The following is a 25184-nucleotide window of genomic DNA, read 5'->3' as shown; positions in this document are numbered from 1 at the left end:
TTGGAATTGTTATGTGATTTATGCTACATAAACGTAATTGTGTTGTAACACATGTATGTTACACTTTCACCACCTCAGACAATTGTTTATGGTTGTCGTGGGTGAAAATCTTAAAGTACAGGTGACCTCTGCTAGGAATGGCCTTCCTTTCAGGGATCCTCCAAACAACCACTGTTGTAGCTCCCATAGTGAGATGCCTCATTTGTGCTCTCTCTCTTTCTCCCCCCCCCACCACCACCACCAGAACAGAACAGCTGGGCAGCAGTTGGCAGATAACTAAGGAGAATGTATGTACAGCAATAATCTGTCAGACAGAATGGCTGTTTCAGAAGACGTTAATATATGAGCATAGCTTGAATGAGGCCCAAAAGAAATTCAACTCTTTAAGTGTCCACAGCTAAAAGTGTGTCCACACACTATGACTGTCACCCACAATAATTATGACTCTATTCCTCTCCACATGAGGAGATGGGCTAGCCCAAAACCTGTCAGTTCTGTCAGATTTATACTACCAAAGGAAAGAAAAACTCTTTATCTTGCGCTTCTTGCTCACTGAATGGCTGCAGGGTTGATTCTCTACTTGGAGCTGCTCCAGTTACTGGGTGGTGCCAGAAAACTGTGTAACAAACAAGAAGGAGGAGCGCTCCTGTACTGCGTTAACCTTTTATTAGATATAAAAAGCACATACAAGTTGAACTTACAATTAAAGGGCAACTGAAGTGAGAGGAATATGGAGGCTGCCATATTTATTTCCTTTTTAAGCAATACCAGTTGCCTGTCTGTCCTGCTGATTCTCTGCCTCTAAGGGCCCGTTTCCATTTGTGAATGGGAGCCGATGCGCGTACGCACCACTTCCGCTCCCATCCCAGTCACTTCCGCATCTCCCTATGCGGAAGTGTATTGAAGGAGATGGCAGGCGGATGCGGCTGTGCGAGAATCTGCAGCATGCTGAAGATTCTCGGATCGCTCCGCACTGCTCCGCACACAATGGAAACTGTTCCATTGCCTTGCATTGGGTTCAGGCCACCCGCAGTACGATGCGGCTATATAGCCGCATTGCACCGCTCCTAATGGAAACAGGCCCTAGTACTTTTAGCCATAGACCCTGAACAAGCATGCAGCAGAGCAGGTGTTTCTGACATTATTGTCAGATCTGACAAGATTAGCTCATGCTTGCTACTGGTGTTATTCAGACACTGCTGGCATTGGTTAAAAGGAAAGAAATATGGCAACCTCCATATTCTTCTCACTTGAGTTGTCTTTGTTACACAGATTTCTACTGCCTATTGTAAGTGACAGCAACATAGGAGAAAAGTAGTCTACTGTGACCGCAACATAGGAGAAAAGTAATTATAGCACATTTTATTCTGGGAGAATTATACTTTTATTTATGCATTTTCATGTATTTTTAATTTTCCGCAACAGTGGTCCTTTAAAGATAATGGGAACCCATATTTAAATAAAAAAGTCAGATACTCACCTAAGGAGAGGGAGGCTCTGGGACCCATAGAGCATTCCCTCTCCTCTCCCAGGCCCCGCAGTTGTGCTGGCTCCCCCGTAGCGCTATTTGACCGTTTCGGTCAAATACCGCTGTTTCCCTGCTGAAGGGAGGCTTCGGAAATGCTTTGGGAGCCCGAGTGCTCCCGAAGACGGGCCACTCTACACTGCGCACGCGCAAGTGCCCTCTATGATGCACTTGCACATGCGCAGTAAGGAGCCGCCTGTATTCGGGGGGACTCGGCTCCCGAAGACTTCTGAAGTCCCTGCGGCGGTGGATTTGACTGGGGGAGCAAGCGCAGCACGGAGGGCACCGGGAGAGGAGAGGAAAGGCTCATTAGGACCTGAGCCTTCCCTCTCCTTAGGTGAGTATGTGACTTTTTTTATTTAAATATGGATTCCCATTAGCTTTAAGCCTTGGACACAGGCACGCTAGACAGTTCTTGGCCAAGGCAGCCGGTTACGTTTGAAGTAATCAGAAGAGTTAAAGTGTACCCGAGGCAAACTTTGGGTTTGAAAGTGTATTATTTACCAAAGAAGAGGGAAACCTCTGGATCCTGTGAAGGCTTCCCACTGAGTCCTCCGGCCCCCTGCTGCTGTTCGAAGACCCCCAAAGACTATCAGGGCTTGTCAGAAATCTGATTGAGGCCGCAAACCTCTTCAAGCATGTGCCGATGTTAAGGAGGGTCCCAGCTAGCGGCAGAAGGAGCAAGGAGGACCAGGGAAGCTTCTAAAGGATCCAGAGGCTTCCTTCTTCTTAGGTAAGTATTTCCTTTTTTCTCCAAGCTTCAGCTCGGGTTCACGTTAAAGCTTTCACAAACGCCAACAGGGTTGGCGCCCATAGGGATCTGAACTCAATCCGTCTGTTAATAGCCATATGCTGTACAGACTGTCTCTAGCCTGCATGTGCTAGGGGAGATGAAGGACCACATGTAGCTCATAGCTGTGCTATACACACACCTAATGCTAGGCATACACGGTTCGTTTTTGTTTATCAATCGAGCCGCTGATGGCTCGATTGATAAAATCCGATGTGTCCAATCAGCGCCTGGATCGATTTCGTGCCCGATACCCGCGGGTGGAACAATGGAAGAAAACGAGCAGAAGATAAGAAGCGTCCGCGGGGACGAGCGGGAATCGATGCAGGCGCCCGCGGGGACGTGCCAGAATCTATCCTGCAGCTCGATTCCAGCGCATAAACGTGTATGCCGTGTATGCCCAGCATAATGAACAATATTGATCAATTCTATATAGATTCGGTCATTTCTCTATCGATTTCGGTTGGAGAGATTCCCTAAACAATAAGAACCTGAAAGAAATCCTTTAATTTTCCACTACACCTGAAACTAAGCTGTTTTAAGTCACTTATGTCAATCAGAGGGGGGACAGTTAAATTAACATACATATGTGGTATATTGTGAGATCAGGCATCCCCAAACAATGACCACACCTCCTGGGAAACAATACATTTAAACTAAAAACAAAGAAAGAACTTTGTAAGCATAAATCTCTGACTGGCCACCCCAGCATGCATGGGGAGATATTTATTAGCATTACACAGAATGTGCTTTTGGCACATCTAGACTTCTATGGGAGACAATTGAATACAAGTGATTGTATTTGAAAGAAACAACTCAAGTGTGAACTTTTATTCTTCTGTGAGAAATAACAATACAACTTTTAACAAGCAACAATGCCTCATAGATATGTTGACTTTGTAAAACAGGTACATTTTTTACACCTTGTTCAAACACAAGCAAGTGATCTCCATGTTGGAAAATACCTGAGTTTTCAGTTATCTTTATTGCAGCTCTGATCACTATTTTCATCAATTGATTGTGCTCATGTGAATCAGGATATTACAGGGAGATTAGTAGTGGATGATTGGTGTCAGGACACCTTCTGGGGAAAAGACACAGGAAACAAAAAACACGGGAGCCCAATAGTGTAATATGTTTAGTCAAAATTGTCAATATAGAAGATAAGAATCTACTAACAAGAGTGGGTTGCAAAGGGGCAACTGACCACAGGAAGCAGGTGGAAACAATTAACCCGACTCCACTCGGGGAGGTCACTAAGGACCTGGATGCGGTCGCTCTCCTTGGAAAAAAGAAGGGAGGAAGATGTCCACCGTGGTGTAAACCACATATGTTCTGCCTCCACCCCTCACACGGGTATCGTATGGGGGTTAGGGATGCACTAAATGGTTTAAAGAGGCGCCCTGGTGGTATATAAAAGCGTTTAAAAGCAGTTTTAAAACCGATAAAGGTTTGAGGCTGCTTACCTCAAGGACGACAAATCTTTGTAGGGACAAAAGATTTTATTGGTAGCACAGGCAATGCGTTTCACAGGTCTGAGCCCACTCCCTCAGGCCAACAGCAGTGCCAGGCCATTTGAAATAGCAAGCTAAGGGAGCCATTATTACAGGGAGATGGAACTGATGTAATCAGTCTGTTATTGAGACCATTGTTGTACATCAGGTCAACAGTAGTTTGCAGATGGCTGGCAAATGAAAGTGTTAGCACTAACGATCACCAGTGATTTTCTGAAATCACAAAAGTACTGCATGCAGTTTTTGTTTTAGCAATGTTGGAGCGATTACATTTCAATGGTATAGAATCGCAAAATGCAATTGCTTCAAAATCACTTTCCTGTATGGTGAAAAATTGCAAAACACTAATAATTTTTGTAGTGTTTTGCGATTCTCAGTGTGAAGGAGGCCTAAGGACTGGTTCACAATATGAGCACTTTTTAAGCACCAGAAATTTGAAAAGCGCTTGCTAATATAATGCTAAGGGTGATTTAAAAAAAAATTACATTGCTCAACTTAGAAAACACGCATAGATTGCATTACATTAGCAAGAGTTTTTCAAATCACTGGCTATTAGAAAAGTACTTGCAGTGTGAACCAGTCCTTAGCGTTCATACACACCAACCAGGGGAGTAGCTAAGGAGCTGTGGGCCCCGATGCTAGTTTTACATGCCCCCCCCCCCCAAACACTCTATACATAACAGTTGATACGGCGCACCAAAACCTGCCAATGGCAACTACAGTGTCAGAGGTGCAAGAAGGAAATGGGGAACAGTTTGTTAATGATTACTACTATTCAAAGCATCTATAGAAGTGGTTATTATGCATAGGACCAATAGAGAGCTAATACTGAAGTTGAGGGAGGGCCCCTCTGGCCCAAGGGCCCCGATGTGGTCGCAACCTCTGCACCCCATATTTCTACACCCCTGACACCAACTTTGATTGGTCAATTTTACCACCTCCATGTAGTATTAGGAATAACAGATGTTGAATACTATGTATACTTACCTACGAACTGGAGGCGATAGAACACCTTTGCAGAGGTGTCTGTATGTGAGCTTACATACCACTATATGTGGTTTTAAATATTCTAACCAAGTTCAGGTGTGATTTAAATTTGTGCTATCTTTTTCTGATTGAAGAGGCCTGCACTTTCACACTAGCAGTAGCTAGAGCCAAAGGGCCAGTATTGACATTTAAAGGGAAGTGAGAAGGATATGGATTTTTCCTTTTAAAATAATACCAGTTGCCTGATTCTCCTGCTGATCCTGCGTCTCTAATACTTTTAGCCACAGCCCCTCAACAAGCATGCAGATCAGGTGCTCTGACTGAAGTCTGTCTGGATTAGCTGAATGCTTGTTTCAGGTGTGTGATTAAAGCGGTATTGTCACCATAAAAATCAAATTTCAACAGCAACTGGTCTGAGTGTATTAAGTGATAAAAATGCTAATCCTGCATTCAAAATTTTCAAAACTTTTTCTGCTGTTATGATTTGGAGTTATCACATACTTAAAGGGAACCAGAGATGGGGACATGAAAAAGATGTTATACATACCTGGGGCTTCCTACAGCCCTATACGCTCTGATCGATCCCACGCCGCTGTCCTCCGCTGCCTGCATCTACGAGAAATGGGTCCCATCACTGACAGCATCGGAGCCAGCCTACGCAGAAGAAGTGCGCCCTCTACATATCTCTCCAGTGGCTGCTGCAGAGATACGCAAACAGCGCACTTCCCTTATGCTTAGACTGGTTCCGACTGACGGCAGAGCGGGGTCCCGGGTTCTCATAGATGCGGGTAGCAGAGGACGGCGGCGTGGGATCGATCAGAGCGTATGGGGCTGGAGGAAGCCCCAGGTATGTATAACATCTTTTTCCTGTTCATCTATAGTTCCCTTTAAAGGGGACCAGAGACGAAGCACACTCATGTATTTTACCATATATATCAGTGGGAACATTAGAGAAAACACATACTCTGCTCTCTGTTTCATTATTTACTGTTCAGATTGCTTCTTATCAGCCCTGATAAAAATCCCTGACTGAGCATTCAGTCTGGCTTTGTTCAGGAATCATTACAGCTCAGTCTGTCTTCTGTGCTGTCTTTTCAAGCCCAAGCCTGCCCCCTTGTGGCTCTGCTCAGGAATCATTATAGCTGAGTCAATATAGCAGGGCCAGACTGAATGCTCAGTCGAGGATTTTATCTGGGCTGATAAGAAGCAATCTGAACAGTAAATAATGAAACAGAGAGCAGGGTAGGTGTTTTCTCTAATGTTCCCACTGATATATATGGTAAAATACATGAGGACGCTTTGTCTCTGGTTCATTTTAAAGAGACACTGAAGCAAATTATTTTGCCCTTTTTACCTTATAATTCGCTTCAGTGCTCTCAGCACAAGTAAACCGCTGCGTCCCCGCCGCTAAACGAGGGCTGCAGAGCCCCCAAATCCCTCTGCAAACATCCACGACCAACTTGGTCGTGGATTTTGCTGCGCTGAGAGACAGAGCTGTGAGCTGCAGCTCTGCCTCTCCTGACGTCAATCGCCGCAAGGATATCCGCCTCTACCCGCCCCTCTCTGTGAAGGAAGAGTATGAGGGGCGGGGAGATCAGGAGAGGCAGAGCTGAAGCTGAAAGCTCCGCCTCTTTGTGGAAATGTCGGCTGGATTGCCCCCGGGGATTTGGGGGCTCTGCAGCCCTCGTTTAGCGGCGGGGACGTGGCCGTTTACTTGTGTTGAGAGCACTGAAGGGAATAATAAGGTAAAAAGGACAAAATGTATTAGTGTCTCTTTAAGGAGCACTGGCCCTTTAGTAGTCAGTGCCAAACAGTTGCATGCTGGGGGTTCTTTTTATCTATAATATATTCCTCCTCTTCCCTTTATTTCCCTGCCAGCTGCTTATCTGAAACCTGATCCCCTGCTCACTTGTGTTTAGAAGCAAGGCTGAGGTGATTCAGCAATTGGAGGAGAAAAGAAAAAAAGGAAAGGGCAGATATGACATCACTAGTTAGCCTAAACTGTGGGCTACAGACACATGCAGTACCAAATTTGGCCAAGACAGATGTTTACAGCCATCTTGGATAATAATCCAGCACGTTCACAGATGTCTCCCAAGCTTGTTTAAAGATCCTGCACAGTGGACCTTTAAAGGAAGTGAGTGTTAAAAAAAATAGATATTTACCTCAGCCGTGGGAAGTATGGATGGTCCAGAGTTTGCTTTAATGACAGCAACCCTCAAGTGTATTGCTTTCCTTAACCCTTTCCATCGTGCATGCCAACGGCATACTTCCTACCTAGCCCTAGCATCTGTACAGTGTTTATTCCCTGCATTGCCAACCACAGGTTGGGCTTCATCCAATTTGTTTAGTGCCAAATTCAGCAGATTTTATCTACTTCATAGATCCTATATTTATTTCCAGTGAAGACAAATTACAAAAGGAAGAGCCTGAGCCTGAAGCGAGGAAACTCACTTCAGGTTATATACTTACCTACGTAGATACCTCTGCAGTGTTCTCCCCAGGCCCAGCACCCGGCTTGTTTTGGTAAGCACCCGGCTGTCAGCGACTCACCTTCTCCTATGCTGTAAGCAGAATTTTGCAGGAAAGCATTGGCCCAGCATTATCTAATCTCAACCAAACCGGCTACTTTTTCATGCCACCCTACTGGAAAAAAAATTCTGGGGAGAACACTGCTCTGGATACCATAGAGCCTTCATGGTCCTCTCTTTGTCCCGTTGTTTCAGCTCTGATCCCCATTGGAAGTTATTAGGCCTGTTTTGTAAAATACCTATTTGGAGCTCCTCATGCAGGCTTCAGAAGTACTTGCATCCCTGAGTACTTTAGAAGAGGAGCTGACCTCGGGACCTATGCGCACACACGAGACCGGGCTTGTCGGTCTCAGGAAGCACTGGGGGGCAATTACTTCTGAAGACTGCTGAAAAGTACCAAAGACACAGGCCTCAATTCACGGAGCATTATCAAACGTTTATCAAATGTTTGATAATTTACCTCATGGGTAAAATCTCATTTTTAATTCTCTAAGGTGTTATATATTTGTTGAACGTTTTATCGGTAAAACATTCGATAAATATATAACACCTTAGTGAATTTAAAATGAGATTTTACGCATGAGGTAAATTATCAAACGTTTGATAAAGTGTTTGATAAACGTTTGATAATGCTCCGTGAATTGAGGCCACAGTCCGATATTTAGATACAACAGGGACAACAGTGGAAAGATGGGATGAAGAGAGGATCAGGAAAGCACTATAGTATCCAGAGACTTCCAGCTACAAAGGTAAGTATCTAACCTGAAGCAAGTTTATTTTAACCTATAACTGATTAGGTTAACAAAACATACTACAGTATACTAAGTCTAAAATAATAAGTTGTTTGAAGGAAGACTCCTTGTTGTTCGACACAATGTAAGAAATAATATAACATATAAATACATATAAGGTAAAGAGAATTTCTTCTTTCCCTACACCGGATATTCCAAGCCCTGGGTAGTTTCTCTTTGACGTGACGACATACTTTTACCTCCCCCTCCCCCTCACACAATAACAAGGGAGATGAAATGGAAACAGGGGGCGGGGCCTAAGGAGCAGATGTCTGAGTCCGCACTGCAACAGGCGCTCCTCACGGAACCAGCTCTTTGATTGGCTGCATGCAGACCTGTGAGCTCTTTCATTGGCTATGACGCGACGGGGCGGAGTCTACCCTGTTACTTCTGTCAGAGTTGGGAAGGTCGAGTGGCGAGTTGCGCGTTGAATGCGGAGGGAGAGGAGTGGAGAGACGGCGGAGGAGACTAAGCACTGTTGTTACTTAGGAGCGGAATTTATACTGTGTGAAGAAATAGCTGGAATCCTCCCCTGGTGCCCGAAGGATAAGGAGCCGGTGTGGCCGTATCGGTAAGTCATGTAGAGTCGCACGATGTGGCCCCTCCTCTCCGGCGCCATGTTATTCTGTCTGCTAGTTTCTTTGTTCTTGCTCGTTTATTGTAATGGGAAAGCCAAATACGCCACGGTTGTCCTCCGCGGTCGCTGGCAGCGGGTATGGTAGTGGGGCGTCACGCTTCACCGAAATGCGGGTTCTCTTTTGTCTCTCGCGCATCGCCCCTCCCCCACTCACGTACTTTGTTTATCAACAGCCGCGCTGGCTTCCTTTTGAAGACCTCAATATGTAGTTGTTGTATTGAGCATTTTTTCTCTCTTGTGGCTGCTTATATGGAATCTAATGGATGATATAGATCTATCTATAGTTACATAGTTTGGTTAAAAAAAAAAAAAAAAAAAAAATCGTCCATCAAGTTATAGAATGCAATATATTTTTATTTCATTTTACAGGTTGTGTGTGTGTGTGTGTGTGTGTGTGTGTGTGTTTTTCCCTTTGATGTGAAACTATTAAGTATATATGATTTTGCTTGTACAATCCTACCAAATGTATGTAGCAGAAGGTTAAACTGAGTGAATATACTCTTGGTAGTCCCCCTTAGTACTTAAAGGTGGTAAGAATATGCAACCAAGATTGTGTGGTGTGTGTGTGTTTTGTTTTTTTTTTACTTTTTTTTTGGGGGGGGGGGGGGGGGGGGGTCATTTTCAGGAGACCATACACCAATCCTTTTAAGCAAGTGAACTGTGTAATCACAGTAAAAAATAATCATCAGTTTTAGTCAGATTTGATACCTGGTGGAGGAGTTGGGTAATAAGTTGATACAAATCTTAACTTAATGCAGTTATATGCAAGCTTGATGGTCTGTTTTCAAGCTTGTATCAGCTTGCACCTCATTGGACACAAATAGATTATAGATTTTTTTTTTTTTCAATGGTATCTGTCCTTGTAGTAATCACTTGAAGTCTAAAGACTGTTTATTGTTGAACTTTGATGTGATTTATGGTCAGCCTCAAATGGATTCTCGTGTGAGACCATTTGTGGTCTTAAATATTTTATTAAACATCTGTACTCTATTTTGCAGTTACAGTGGATGGAAAAAGTTTGCTGTTTCAGATTTTTTTTTTTTTAGCTGTGTAAAATGTATAGCTGGTTAGCCCTAGCTGTTCCTTTGTGCTCTGTTTTTTTGCTTTTCCTGTGCACGTAAGTTTTTTTGCTCCTCCCCCTCACCAAACTCCTCCTTAAACCATATTTTTTTTTTTTTTTGTTTCTCTAACAGCTGTGAAGACTGCTCAGTACCATCCCCTGCTGCCTAGTGCTCAGGGGATTCATGTTGGATTTGGATCTTTACTTGCTCATGCAAACACAGTCTTGGAAGTTAAGGAGAGGAACAAAGAGGACAGAAGGAGTTTTGTTACATCATAGATCAGCAAAAGAGGTGATCGAAGGACCAGCTGGAAGGTAGTTTTTGTTTTGTTTTTGTGTGTGAAAATAACCTTTAATAGGTTGCTAATATATTTTTGCTGTTATATGATTTTTCACATTTTGGCCCTTCTCCTTGCCCTGTGGCAAGTCAGTTAAATTCGAACAGTGCATGCTTGAGCATTGTAGAAGTAGCGTGCTTGATGGCCTTGATCTGCCAGCGTAACTTATGAAGGCAATTGGTGTAAATTGGGTGCATATGCTAATATGGACACCCACCAAGGGTAGAAGACTTCATACAGTCATTGGAACTCTAGTGCCTTGCAATAACATGGACATGTGCAAAGAAAAAGCAGGGTCCTCTAAAACAGGCTCTCAACGTTTGGTATGTGTACTCCAGGAAGTACTCAGGCTTGATATATGTAACCAAGAATAACAAATTTAGATTTTTTTTTTATTTTTTTTTTTTAGTAAATGATAAATCCTATTTAGAGTCTGAAGTGAGATTAAATCAATGATTTTAACTTGTATTAATGTTAAGCACTATAGCTAGTGCTAAAACGCTGCTATCCTGCTGCAAAACGAGGGGTTTATGACTCCCAAATCCCCTCTGCAAACCGCGGGGAGTGCTTCCTCATTGAGGCAGAGCTAATGGCTGTAGCTCTGCCTCTTCTCTCGTCAATCCCCGCTGATTTCCGACCCCTCTGTCTTCATTCACTAAGAGGGGCAGGGAGAGGCGGAGATCTGCTGGCAGATTGATGCGAATGGAGGCAGAGCTGCAGCTTATAGCCCTGCCTCCATGAGCAGCAAAGTCCACGACCAAGAAAGTAGTGGATTTTGTAGAGGGGATTTGGCGGTGTAAACCCCCCTGTTTTAGCACTAGCTATAGTGCTTAACATTAATACAAGTTAAAATCATTGATTTAATCTCACTTCAGTCTCTAAAAATACTAAATTAGTAGTTTAGCTAATCAAAAGCAATAGTAAATGCTTGGAAATTGTTCAGAACCAATAGTTTAAATTGCTTTTGATAAGCTAAAATACGAATTATGTCCTACAATTAAATATTTGACAAGGGGTACTTGTGAGGTTTACTATGCTAGGGGGTACTTGGGTGAGTACATGGGTTTAAAAGGGGGTACATATCCATAAAAATGTTGAGAAACACTGCTCTAAAACAAGAAATGGGCTGCAATAGAACCTTATTGCTCAGTGTTAGGGATGGTCAGTAAGATGCAAATTGTTCGGAGTTCATATAGGATTCTGCAAACTTGCGTAGCTTGACTTTGGACCAAATAAATCCACTTTGATTGTATTTTCAAGCTGCATTAATTTGCAAAATACTCTATGAACTTTACACTTTGCATATCATTGACCATCCCTAATTGGCAACTCTACCCAAGCATAAGAATGCGTAACTTGCTTATTACAATATGGAGCCTGGGTACTTATAAACCTAGTCTTCCATGATTAAAGTTGGGCATTTTTGTTTTGTTACTAATTTGAGCCTGCTTAAATTTTAAGGTGACATAAACTTTGAAGATGGGCGGAGGTGAAAGAGGCAACATTCCAATTCAGCAGCTTAGACATGGTCTTGGGAAACAGAACAACCGGCAAAAATTAGAGCGGAACAATCAGAAAATGAACAATTCTCACGGCAAAGATAGAGGTCGCGGTCCATCTGCATTAGCATGGCAGGCCATGCAGAACAGGGCTAATGGTAATCGTTCTTTAAACCAGAACTGGAATTTATGTTTTACTGGACCGAAGAACCTCTTCAGCTGTCAAGAGAACCAGAATTATGCCGGTGCCAAATTTAATGAGCCACCATCACCAAGTGTTCTTCCAAAGCCACCAAGCCACTGGGTACCTCTAACCTGTGGTCCCTCTGACAGAGAATTGATGTCCTTTCAACTCAAGACACTGCTGAAGGTCCAAGCATAATAAGCACTTGGAAATGAGCAAGCAATTTCAGGCTATTATAGAGTTGCAAGTTGAAGACTGTCAATTTCGTTTCCATTTTTCAACTATTATTGTATCATAAGGCACACAAACCAATATGGAGTGGATCCGTTCTGTCTAAAGTCACTCAGGAGCTAAATCAATTATGTGAGGAGCTACTTCTGTGAAGACTCCTCCATCTGAAGCACTTTTAACAGCATGAATTGTGCAGATTGCACAGAAGTCCTTGTTGCCACCTCCTAACCAAATTAAGTATATACAAAACTTTGCACTTGAAGTGAACTGGTGGGTACATTCAAAAGCTGGTTTGGAAAAAGTAGCATTCTCCAGCTAGTTTTTTACCTGTGCATCACCTTTATTTTTCTTGTATAGTTTCAATGTTGCTTGTGATGTGACAGCTCTTATGTACATCTATTTCTGTTTACTGTGGAGGATATTTGGCTCCTTTAGGAGACTGGTCTTGAATTTCTCTAATGTAACTAAGAGGCTAGGTTCACACCTGAGCTGAGATGGTCTGTTTCCAGGAACAGATCAGTCACCCAATCTTATGTTAAGCATAGTATGTGTTCTGACATGTCCCTTGACTGAACACAAAGACCTGTTGTGCATGGCCTGTTATAGATGGCATGCTATCTGACATATCTAATCACACAATGGAAGAGGTCTGAACAAAAGGGGTTGTGCTATGGACTAAGTAAAGTTAAGGTGACTGACACAACATTTCTGGTGTGAACCCAGCCTTTAGGCACTCAAGAACTATGTGCAAATCCATCGCTTATGCATGTAATTTCTTCACATTTTCCTTCTTCCCACCAGCTACAAGCATACTTGGCTGTTCTCCAGATCTGACAGCAGCCAGATTGGGAGAGGATTGTATATATGGGCTTCCCCGGCATTTTGGGCTGACTCTGCTCAGGGAAATGGCAATCTGTCAGGATTGGCTTTCCTGGCTGAGTGCTATTGGGTTTTCACCATAACAAGGGGCTGTTTGCATCTCTACACCACCCTTTCCCTGTAGAAATGAACATGCATGTTGAGCCGAGTGTATGTGTTCATATCCAGATCTTTCATGTGAAAAGATCATTGGTAGGCAAATTGTGCTATGCACATTATCATCTGAAGTCTGTTTTTTTTATTTTAGCTTAAAATAGCTAGAGGGTGGGTGTGCAAGAGCGTCAGACTGATCCTTCCCGCACTGGTTTAGTAGTTAAGTATATTACTTATATGAAGTTTGTGCCAATTTAAACTGCATGTTTGCACTGCCAGGGACTGCCAATATCTAGTTCTTATTTTGTGGCCTTTATAAAATGTGCCCCTTACTTTGTCCTGCTTTTTATAGGCTTCTAGAAACTTCTAACATTTCAAGCAATATGAATTCTAGATGCCACTAAAAGTATAAGCTAAAACTATTGTACATGAAGACTTTTGGCAAATGCAGTCATTATACCACTTTTTAGGTATTAGGAGTTCTAATACTTGTTACATGACTTCAAGCAGACCTCACATCTTTTGTAAATATCGAATTAGACTCCACTGGGCAGCATGACAACTGCACAAATCCATTTTCATTTGAACTACTATTATATATATCTGGTTTTTCATGTTAACCTAGCTGTGCCACCAGTCACTCGGTGGCTTATGACCCCACCTAAGTTTCGATTGGGCAGTTTTCTGTCTGATTCTCTGTTGCTAGGACAGCAAGTCCCTTGTCTAAGATGACCTGTAGAGGGCAGTAAAAACCCTCCCACTCTATCCAAAATGTGCTAATGTTCATTCAGGTCTGATGGCTACTCCACACAGTAAGCACTTTAAAAAAATTATAAAGGTTTTCAAGACCACTGACATGCATTTGGCTTGCTTGAGTGGAAGAAACTGACCTAAACATTTTTAAAGGGTTGGTCAATGACATGCAAATGTTCTAGATTTGCATGCAGTGTTCAACTGAGTCACAAACTTGGTAGCCACTGAATTAGTTTGCCTCAGTTTCAAGCTGCATGATATGTCCAGAAACGTGTGATATCAATCCTGTCTAATACTGTGTAGAGGATTACTCCCCAACAGCAGTGTAAATTGCCCATATTTAAATGACATGCACTTAATGTATTTGTGCAGTATTAATGTTGCAAACTTGTAGTTTAAGGATTGCCATAAACTATTTGGTTTGGATTGGGATATTGAAGTGCATCTGGTTATTGCTGCCTATTTCTGTTGATCTTCTGTTAGCCACCATTAAAAGTGAGAAGTTTTTTTTAGTGGCTAACTTAGAGTAAGCTTTCGGCTAACACTCCTTCAGACAAGAATTGAGTCTGAAGAAAACTTATTAGCCAAAAGCTTACAATTTTTCTTTTAAGTTAGCCAATAAATGGTATCCTAAATCAAAACTGGAAACCAAGGAAGGCTGGCACACACAATGCAATTGTTCTTGATTGGAAAGAGACTGGACATGTTGGCATTATCGTATGATGGTAAACTTCCTGCCCATCTGATAGGAAAATTGTGTAGTGTGTACCAGGCATTACTTCTCCTGAGTGTTAAGAATCTCTGACTTGGCAGATTCTTACTTCCTATGGTTATGGTACCATTGTCAACAGGAACTTTGAAGCATCCCAAACAGGAATATAGACAGCAATTTAGTTCCAAAAGCTATGTACAGAAATTTGTTGCATACAAAAGTCTGAATTTTTTTTCCTCCCCATCTGATGGCTTGAATTTTGGGCAACAAAACCTTAAAGAGTCTGAAGCGATAATAGATCTCGCTTCAGACCTCATATATAGCAGGGGCACGTGTGCCCCTGCTAAAACGCCGCTATCCCGCGGCTTAACCGAGGTCCCTGTCCCCCCAAATCCCCTCCGTAATGCGGGGGAGCGCTTCGGCATTGGCGTCTGTCAGATGCGTATCTCCGCCTCTCCCCGTCCCTCTCAGTCTCCCTTCACTGAGAGAGGCGGGGGAGAGGCGGCGATGCGTGTCTGATAGATGCGCTGTGAGGCAGGGCTGCAGCCGTTAGCCCTGCCTCTAGGAAGGGCTAATCTGCGACCAAGTTTTACGACCAAGGTATGCGGGGGTGGGTTGGGGGGGTCAGGGACCCTCGTGCAGCCACGGGATAGCAGCGTTTTAGCAGGGGCACACGTGCCCCTGCTATATGAGAGCTGAAGCGAGATTTAGTCTCGCTTCAGTGTCTCTTTAACTGTTGCATGGCTTAAAGTGGATCCGAGATGAACTTTTACACATTGCATAATTGGGTTCCTATCCTGTTTATAGGGCATTCCTCAAGTCAAATTTTTTTTTGTTTTTTGATACTGTAATTCCCTATAAACTAATCAAGCCACACCAACAGGTTTTCAGAGAGCCAAGGCACTTTCAGACAGTAGCAAGGGGTCATGGGAGCTCAGTCTGGGCAGGAGGAGAGGGAGGTATTACTAGCCAGAGATTTCAGTGGGGGGGGGACTATGGGTTTTTTTTTTTCCTTTGCTCAAGATACAGATAAGCCTGCCTCTGTGTAAATGTTAACATGGCTGCTGTTGTATCACAAGACTCATATTCTATTGAAGCTGTCTGTAGCTAGATTTGCTATCTAAACTGTAGATAAGATATATAGACAAGTTACTTGTTATAGTTTTTTCATCTCGGATCCACTTTAAGTGTCCTGGTATTCCAAACTAAAGTGTCTTTGGCTTCCTTCAACTGTAAGGCAAATTCTTCTTTTGTGTAATATATACTTTGTATATTGTAAAGAAATTTTTGGCAGTGTTTCTTAGCATTGCTCCTGTATAGTGTATAGCATAGATATGAGATGACAATGCTTCAACTTGCTACTCTGTAACCCCCCCCCCCCCCAGTATGTGATAACAAGAACATCAATGTTCTGTAAATACCTGTAAAACTTGTAGCATATGTAAATGAATGCAGGAAGTCCTGCACAGATCAGATAAAAGTATTTTTTAGTACAAACTGCTGAATGTAGTCAGGCGCAAGCTGTGACTTCACATGACTATTTTGTTAAGAGAGGACATCACGTGTATGAGTGTAGCCTTTGCACAAAGTGCCAGTATATGAATATGTACACGTTTTCGTGTTTTCAATTGTAACTGGTTCTGTAGTGGGATTGGTGCAAATGAAGCATTACTTTTTTTATATATAAAAAAAAAAACTTAAAAAAAAAGCTGCTAAACCCTGATCACACATTGTTTTTGTATAAATAGATGTATTTTTGATAATGAAGACCGAGTATTGCCACTACTCATCTTAATTGTGATAACTTATTGTAATTGAAGCATGTGTGTGAATTGTTGCTCAGTTAACTTTTATAGAACAGTTGCACTGTATGGGCTTTCATTCCATTTTAGCAGTATCAATAAGCCTCAAAGGTGGAATAATCCAGCTCCGTTTGACTGCGACAGTACTTTCACAACAGCCTTACTTTTTTTTTTTTTTTTCTTTTTCCTCCCCTTCATTCTGGATTCCTGTTTTCAGACTGGACATTCCTGTAATGGTCAAGATTTGTCTAAGATCTCTTCCTAACAAAGATACCTAAAATTTAAACTCCTGTTCATACTTTTTTTTTTTTTTTTTAATCCATTGTATAACTGCACTGCTGACCTAGTCCTGTTAACATGACTGTTTCAAAGGCTTTTGTAACAGGGAGTGGTAACTGTGGAACCTCTACAACTTAAAGCTCTTACTAACTAACATAGTTCTGCTCTTTAACATGTACATTGCACAAATGTTGGAAAGTCGTATTATGTTGTCAGTCTTCTGCATGAAGCTTTTTGCAGCACAGTGAATCCAGGTGGTGTTATGAAAATGTTTTAAAATGGAAATTTACCAAGGAGTAATTTGGCAACATGTATGTAGACTATAAATGTGCTAGTTTTTAGGAACTGGCCTAAAGAAACCAGATGTCTATGCATTCTGAAGTTTACTGCCTCTAGGTGCTCTTATGGCCCATACTCACGAGGGACTTTTGTCGCCTCAACACACGGCGCGCGCGTGTTGCGGCGACAGGTCGCCCGTGAGTATGAGCCGTCGCACACGCGCGCACCCCGAACTGTCGCCCGCCGCTCATGTCGCCATGCGATTGAAACTTTCAATCGCATGGCGACAGTCGCCGCTGCCCCCCCCGCCGCAACTGTCGCTAGTCCGCGTGAGTACGCGGACTAGCGACAGCAACCTCCATGTAGGTACATGGAGCTTCCGGCGGGGGGAGGAGGAACGTCAGCGACAGCTTCCGCCTTGCCGCTGGTCCCTCTTCCGCGTGTGTACGCGGAGGGACCTGGCGAGAAGCTGTCGCCGGCCTGTCGCCCACACGCTCACGTGTGCTGGCGACAGGCCACATTTCTCGCCCGTGAGTATGGGCCATAATGGCCCATACTCACGGGCTACAATTGTCGCCCGTGAGTATGGGCCGTCGCCCGCCGCTGATGTCGCCAGGCGATTAAAAGTTTCAATCGCCTGGCGACAGTTGCCGCCGCACCTCCGCCGCAACTGTCGCTAGTCTGCGTGAGTACACGGACTAGCGACTGCGACCTCCATTAAGAATGCGGAGCTTCCGGCGGGGGGAGGAGGAACGTCGGCGACAGCTTCCGTCGCGCCGCCGGTCCCTCTTCCGCGTGTGTACGCGGAGGGACCTGGCGAGGAGCTGTCGCCCACACGCTCACGTGTGCTGGCGACAGGCAACTTTTGCTGCCCGTGAGTATGGGCCATTAGACCCATTCAATTATCACTCATTTTCAAGGAAACTAGAGTGTAAAGGAGTGGAGGCTTTTTTTTTTTTTTTCTTCTGTATAGACTGCCAGTTGTCTGGCATAGCATGTGGTCACCTTCAGTTTCCCATGCTCCCTATAATAAGCATGCAGCCAGTGGCGTTGGTTTGGTTGAGTTACTGCAACAGATGCGAGGGAAAGTGCAGTCACCCATAACTTTTTTCAGGGCTCTGCTGCTTGAAACTAGATGTAGATTGCCCCAAATACAAATGTACATATTAGCTAAGCAGCAAATGTTGCCTTGCTGATGTACGCCTCCCCTTTTTGCATAATTTTAGATGCAAAAAGGTATTTGATTCAACTGCAGGGTTTGTGCACCAATTTTTTTTTTTTTCTTTTCAATGCACAACTGGCTTTTTTTTTTATAGGACAGTGGCAACCTCCTTTTTTTTTTTTTTTTTTTTTGAGGGGGGGGGGGGGGGGGTGGGGTATTTCAGGTAGCCGTATTGCCTAAACTGTTACTAAAGCCAACTTTGTAAAATTCTAAAGTCTGCATGGATGTATCCTCTGTAAATGTAAAGCACTAATACTGACAATCTTTCTTTACAAGCCAGGTATGTGGCTGTCTACGTGTCAACAGGAGTAGGATTTGCATAAGAATGATGGCAGAATACTAAAGGCTCGTACAAACGTTGGATTTTTTTTTTTTTAAACGACCCGTCGTCCGGACTTCAAATCGGGCGTGTGCACAGTCCGTCGTTCAGCTGAAAAGACTGTACTTGAACAATCCGCCAGTCGGATCGTTCCAGTCTTATCAGCTGAACGATAGACTGTACACACGCCCGATTTGACGTCCAAACGACGGGTTGTTTCGAAAAATCTGTGTGTATGAGTCTTTAAGATGTACTGTGATATGTTGTATAACTTTACCCAAAGAACATATTACTCTTTGCACCAAGTACAGTGTACTGAAATGATTTCCATTCACAAATTTCTAGTCTCACTCTTTCATTGACTAACTTTTGGATAAGTATTTCTAGAATATTTCTGTGCTGTATTTGTTTTACATGTGTATCCAAATTTACTCTGGTCTGTGTGAATTGAATGTAAAATTCATCTATTTATAAATCAAGAATGTGTAAGCAGCACTTAGTGTACCCAAGCCAAACCTTGGGTACAGAAAGATGATTGCCTAAAGCGACAAGCTTCAGGATTTTATTGAGATTTGTGTTCCATTTCCCCCCCCCAAAAAAAAAAAAAATTCCTGGAAGTGGCCCCCCTCAGAAGATGGTGTCAAGGCAATGTTATCAAGGCTGAGCACTTCCTCTGTCATCAGGGTGGCTGTGTATGTGCAGTTAGCTGTGCTATTGTGCATGTATGGCCTTGCTCAAGCAGCTACTATCCTATGATGGCAGAGGAGATGTGTGGCCCTAGCATGGAGGTCTACACTTGCGAGTGGGAGGACAGAGGATGCCAATCTCAATAGGCTCATGAGGCTTTCTGATCTTCAGGTAACTTTATCTCCTCTTTTGAACCTGAGCTTTGGCTCAGGTTCATTCTAACAATACTTAATCTGTGAATTATGGAATTGTTGTTGAATTGGCTGCTAAAAAAATGAAACATAATCCCTAAGGTAACAAATGCCCAAAAACAATTGGCTAACTAACTGGAAAATGTGTAAAAATACACAGCAAAATTAAAAATAAAATTAGTCTTCCCCAAAAATCTTGTCTGTCTTTCTATTGCATGATATTGTACAGTGCGCAAACTGAAGTGTAGCTCAATTTTGAATGCAAAGAAGTTAAATCTAAATGTGGGCTGTCCACTTGATGCACCCAAAGCAAGCACTGTTGCATTGGAGCAGGACTCTGGGTCTGTTTCCACTAGAACGAATCTGCATGCGTTTACTGCATGCAGATTTGCATAGATAATACAGGGGATGGGCCTGTTTCCCCTTGTCAGAATTTAAGTGTTTTCTGTGTAGTGTAAAAAAAAAAGACCCTGCAGAATTCTCATATCGCTATGAGATTTGCATACAGTATATTTAATAGGAAATTTGCATGCAAATTTTAGTGAATTTGCGGGCGTTTTTGCTTAAAAGCACACAGTCACTGATGTGGTTAAATTTGCATATTTACTGACATGTGAAAATGCCTGAGTTTGTGATAATTCACATGCAAATTCCTTTTGTGGTTTTTGTGACTAATTTGCACAGCACAAGTGAAACATGCTCTCAAGCTCTGCCCACACAGTCATTGCAGGGCCAATCTGGTACAGATGGTAGACTAAGCTAGTGATGTGTTCTGCTGCAATGAGGGGGGGGGGGGGGGAGGGAGTTGATAGTAGTGCAGTTGTGACATTACATGCAAGTAGGGAGAACAGATCTTGGTGAATACCCAAGAGGAATTTGAGCCTGCTGTACACACTCTAGCTTCTCAGCAGAAATGGTCATTATTGCTTTTATCTAGTGTCTGTACAGGTGTTTAAAGAGAACCCGAGGTGGGTTTGAAGAATATTATCTGCATACAGAGGTTGGATCTGCCTATACAGCCCAGCCTCTGTTGCTATCCCAAACCCCCCTAAGGTCCCCCTGCACTCTGCAATCCCTCATAAATCACAGCCAAGCTGCTGACAAACAGCTTGTCAGAGCTGGCTGTGTTTATCTCTATAGTGTCAGTCTGCTGCTCTCCCCGCCTCCTGCAGAACTCCAGTCCCCGCCTGCATCCCTTCCCTCTCTGCTGATTGGAGGGAAGGGACGGGGGCAGGGACAGGAGCTATGCAGGAGGCGGGGGAGCAGCTGAGACTGACACTACAGATGTAAACATAGCCTCACAGCATGGCTGTGATTTATGAGGGATTGCAGAGTGCAGGGGGACCTTAGTGGGGTTTGGGATAGCAACAGAGGCTGGGCTGTATAGGCAGATCCAGGCTCTGTATGCAGATAACATTCTTTAAACACACCTCGGGTTCTCTTTAAAGAGACACCAATGAGAAAAATGTCCCCTGGTAAGTACTCGCCTCGGGAGGGGGAAGCCTCAGGATCCTAATGAGGCTTCCCCATCCCACGGGGGTTTTGCTGCAGCCCTTCAAAGCCGGCGTGATAAATCCAAGAGCCTGTTCAATCCTTGCCTTTCCAGGCTCCAGCGCGGGCACTGGTTTGGCTCTTCTGCCGGAGATAATTGGAAATAGCCAATGGCCGCTCTACTGCGCAGGCGACTTGTGCCTGCGCAGTAGGGCGGCCTGACTGAGATTGGCCTTTTCCGTCGGAAAAGTGGATCCTGTGCTGGAGTCACGGAGGTAAATGTTTACATTCCTGCTGCTCCGGGAGGATTTTTGCCACCGTGGGACTGAAGAAAGCCTCAATAGGATCCAGAGGCTTCCCCCACCCGAGGCGAGTACCCCCAGGGGACGTTTTTATTACAGATTTTCTTCGTGGATTCGAGAAACTTTTACTCATTTCTTAATTGTGTTCCGTTCATATAATTGGGCAGTTCTCAAACCATATGCTTTTTTTTTTTTTTTTTTAAATACTCGAATTCCCTATAAACTAAACAATCCTCACCCATAGCGTTTCAGAGTGCCTTGGCATTTTCAGACAGTAGCAAAGGCTTACAAGAGCTCAGTCTGGGCAGGGGGCGGTGTTACTAGCCATTGATTTCAGAGGAAGAGGGGAGGAGAGGGCACTGAATTTACACACAGGCAAGCTGATGACATCTCCAGCCTGGGTTAGCCTATGAAACAGAACATATCTGCACTCATATCACAGGAATAAATAATCAAACTTTTGCAGCTAGATATGCTGTGTAAACTATCTAACCTTTAGATAAATTACTTTTTTTTTTATAGTTTTTCAACTTGGATCCGCTTTAAAGAAACTAACAATTTTCAACCTTATTTATTTTCTTCTATCCTATAAATTCTAATATGGTCTGTCTTACTGCAGCCTTTCCTAGTTGCACAGTGGCTGTATTATCTCTGTTATAAAATCTAATATTCCCTGATGGCTTTGTCGGGCTCAGGCAAGAATGTGCAGCTCTTCTTGGGATAGGATAGAAGCTATACACACCCTCTCCATACCCCCTGCAGGCTCTGTGTAAGTCAGACTGAGCACCTCTCAGCCCATCACAAGCTGGTTAGAGGCCATGTCTTTTGTTTGTAAACACTGCCTAAAACCGGCAATTACAAGTCAGGATTGCAGCAGGGAGTGGCTGAAACAGCACAAAGGGCCCCCAGGAGAACATAATGAATAGAATGTTGTTTTTTTTTATTGTAAGAATTTTAGAGTACATATTCTCTTTAAGAATTGTAGTTTAAAGGACTTACTAGGCCAATTTAAAAAAAAAAGTTAGATATCTGCATCCGCTTGTAAGGCACGGTGGACGCTGTATACGCCGTTTTGCAGGGACCCTGCTGCTCAGTAGCCCCCGCGCCCCCCCCCCCCCCCCTGAACATACTACCCGGGTCAGGCTTTCCAGCCTGCAGAAAGATGGCTGGCCGCAGCTGCGCATTCCGCAGCTCTAAGGCCAACCCCCCGATCCACGCTACAGGAAATAGCCAGTTATGTGGATCGGGGGGTTGGCCCTAGAGCTGCGCAGCCGCACTTGCGGCTATGCGGACTGCGCAGCTGCAGCGGCCATCTTTCTGCAGGCTGGAGAGCCTGACCCAGGCAGTGCGGTCAGGGGCGGTTTGGGGGGCTATTGAGCGGCAGGGGAACATCGCGGACGGTGTCTTCCGTGCCTTACAAACGGATGCAGGTATCTAACTTTTTTTTTAAACTGGCCTCGTAAGTCTTTTAAAGAAAACCTGTACTGAAAAGTTCCCCTGGGGGGTACTCACCTCAGTAGGGGGAAGCCTTAAGGCTTCTCTTTGATTGTACATGTTGGAAATAATTGATCTGACAAAAAAAAAAAATCTGTGTACCTAGTATTTGAATCTGATTAAAGAGGGAACAATTTCTACCACACTTATTTTGCACTAGATTTTAGCAGAAAATCTATTGAAAATAAAACCATACCATTGCACTGCTTGATGAAGTGCTACGGGATCTCAACGCTTACCAGCATTGACATGGTTAAAATCGTATAGTGCAAACTGCGAGCAATGCCATGTGAAAATTTGCATGCAGAACCAAGAGAATGATACCATGCACTAGGTATTTATAATAAAGATTGAAAACACTCTAATTAGGGGAGCCTCACAGTGGTACTATAGACCAGAAGCAAAACAAATGATCCACTGGAGTCTCAAAAGATCAATCACTTTAATTAAATACTGCATACAAATCCCCTATAAACCCCACTAAAAAGAGCAGCCTGTGATGTATCAGTATGCCAAATACACAGCCGGCATCTGTCAATCAAGCAACCATGCACATAAACCACACACTCCTGCATAACGTCCATTAGACTCCCAGGAGCAATGAAAAAATTCCATCATAACATTCCACAGAAAAAATGGTATGCTGAGTGCTGTGGGTATAGTAGTCCGGAACAAAAACTCTTCAATAAACTTTGTTGGGATCATAAACAACAGATGTCCTGCATGCAATATGCATGTAATATACAGTTCTGTAACAGAACACATCAGCAACAAAGCAAGCGGTAAACTGGGCTGTAGCAAAGCTAAGCACATGGGCAGAAATACAGCAGCGTTGTATGGAGGGCTCTCACCACCTCCAACCAGTAAACTAGACAAGACAAGACAAATAACACTTATATTGCGCTTTTCTCCTTGCGGACTCAAAGCGCCAGAGCAGCAGCCACTAGGGCGCGCTCTATTGGCAGTAGCAGTGTAAGGGAGACTTGCCAAAGGTCTCCTACTGAATTAGTGCTGGCTTACTGAACAGGCAGAGCCGAGATTCGAACCCTGGTCTCCTGTGTCAGAGGCAGAACCCTTAACCATTACACTATCAGCCAACTGCCTACGGTGCCCAAGAGGGCTCTCACCACCTCAGAAGGGCATCCACCTTACTTGTATCACTCCACCAGATGACGCTTTGCCGGGAGGACGCTGGAGTAAGCTGTTCCCATACTACGTCTGCCGCCGCCACCGCTCTTCTCAATTTCCGAGTTGTATCTGGACTGTGCACAGAGATGACGTCATCACGCTGCCCTCTAGCCTTAACTAGTATCGCCCGTGCATCCGGGCTTCTTCAGACGGTCACGTGAGCAGCACCGTCAGGTTGTTTTAAGTCCCTCTACACCTCCATTAAGCATAGCCACTCCTCTCGGTCATGCTGATTGGTTCTTTCCACATATAGGGACAGCATCAGAGGACGGAGTTCCAGTGTGAAAGACATATTTAACTCATTCAGTTCAGCAGTAAGTATAGTTAACACAGAAAGAGCTACATCAGAGGCAGCCTTATTAAGACACAATCCGCATTCTACTAACATGTAAGGCATTATCATCTTAAAGGGAACCAGAGATGAACAATTCACACAAAATAAACATATCAGTTGATAGCTTGTAAAGAATAAATGCTCTACCTGATAATTTTGCCGCTCTGGTGTGCCTTTTTTTAGTGTTTTTTTATCCATTATTGCTCCAGGAAAAATCAAATATGGCTGCCGTCTCATATCCCTTCTCCTTCCGGGTTATGAGTTGTTCTGGATGTGCTGTCTAGGCTATATGAGACTATGCTGCTATCTAGGCTAAATGCAGCCTTTTATCTATGTGCTTTCATTTTGGTATGATGTACAGCTGTCTGTAGGAAGTGTCTCTCATAGGAATGAAACTGCAGTCATCAGTATCTACAGTATGCAGACAGAGTGCACACAGGGATCATATTGCAGCCACAGAGCTTCTCCCTCAGCAGGAGCAGCCCCTCCTATGTCATCACAGCTCTCAGTATGCAAAGCAGGAAATCTAAGCCAGGAGGGGGAAGGCTTGGGCTTGAAAAGACTCCACAGAAGAGTGACTCAGCTATAATGATTCCAGGTCAAACCTCGACTGAATAGTCGGTGGATTCTTATCACAGTTGCTAATAGACTAATTAAGCAAATAACAATGAAACTAAAAGCAGGGTAGGTGTTTACTGTCATGTTCCCACTAATAAATGTAATAAAATACATGAGGGTGCTTCTCTCTGGTTCTCTTTAAAGGCAACAGTTATTTTCCCATAACCAGTTATCAGGCTCCGCATAAGAATCATAGATTTTTTACATTCTTTATATACACACACAATCCATCTAGTGCAAAACATCCACCAGACAGTTATAGAGCATATCAGATTAGCCAACTGGTATATCAAACAGTATGTGGACATCAGGTATACACATGGAAACGCAAACGAATCTGCACCCGCATGCATATTCGTTGACACGTTTTCCGCAATGGAATTGCAACGCACACGTGGAAACGAACCCTTAACATAAAGACAGAAACGTTAATTTTAGGTTTGCCTGAGGTAAA

General features: G+C 43.6%; 1 protein-coding gene across 2 annotated transcripts; it reads left to right on the top strand.

Annotated features, from left to right (window-relative positions):
- The first annotated feature begins 8536 nt into the window (after positions 1 to 8536).
- On the top strand, positions 8537 to 19497 carry PNRC2 (proline rich nuclear receptor coactivator 2). Of its 2 annotated transcripts, none has more exons than XM_068269006.1 (4): positions 8537 to 8709; positions 9969 to 10150; positions 11635 to 12357; positions 18387 to 19497. In XM_068269006.1, exon 3 carries the CDS (start codon positions 11653 to 11655, stop codon positions 12052 to 12054), a length of 402 nt encoding a protein of 133 aa, XP_068125107.1. In that variant the 5' UTR covers positions 8537 to 8709; positions 9969 to 10150; positions 11635 to 11652; the 3' UTR covers positions 12055 to 12357; positions 18387 to 19497. The 2 variants fall into 2 exon arrangements, with proteins under 2 accessions (XP_068125107.1, XP_068125106.1); XM_068269005.1 differs by having other exon boundaries at positions 18383 to 19497.
- The last annotated feature ends 5687 nt before the right edge of the window (positions 19498 to 25184 follow it).

This window comes from Hyperolius riggenbachi, chromosome 2 (assembly GCF_040937935.1).
Source record: "Hyperolius riggenbachi isolate aHypRig1 chromosome 2, aHypRig1.pri, whole genome shotgun sequence".
Lineage (NCBI taxonomy): Eukaryota > Metazoa > Chordata > Amphibia > Anura > Hyperoliidae > Hyperolius > Hyperolius riggenbachi.
This window is presented reverse-complemented; position numbering and strand designations above follow the sequence as displayed.

What these genes read in the sequence shown, in the direction of transcription:
- PNRC2 (XM_068269006.1), top strand. Translation starts at nt 11,653, where the DNA reads ATGGGCGGAGGTGAAAGAGGCAACATTCCAATTCAGCAGCTTAGACAT.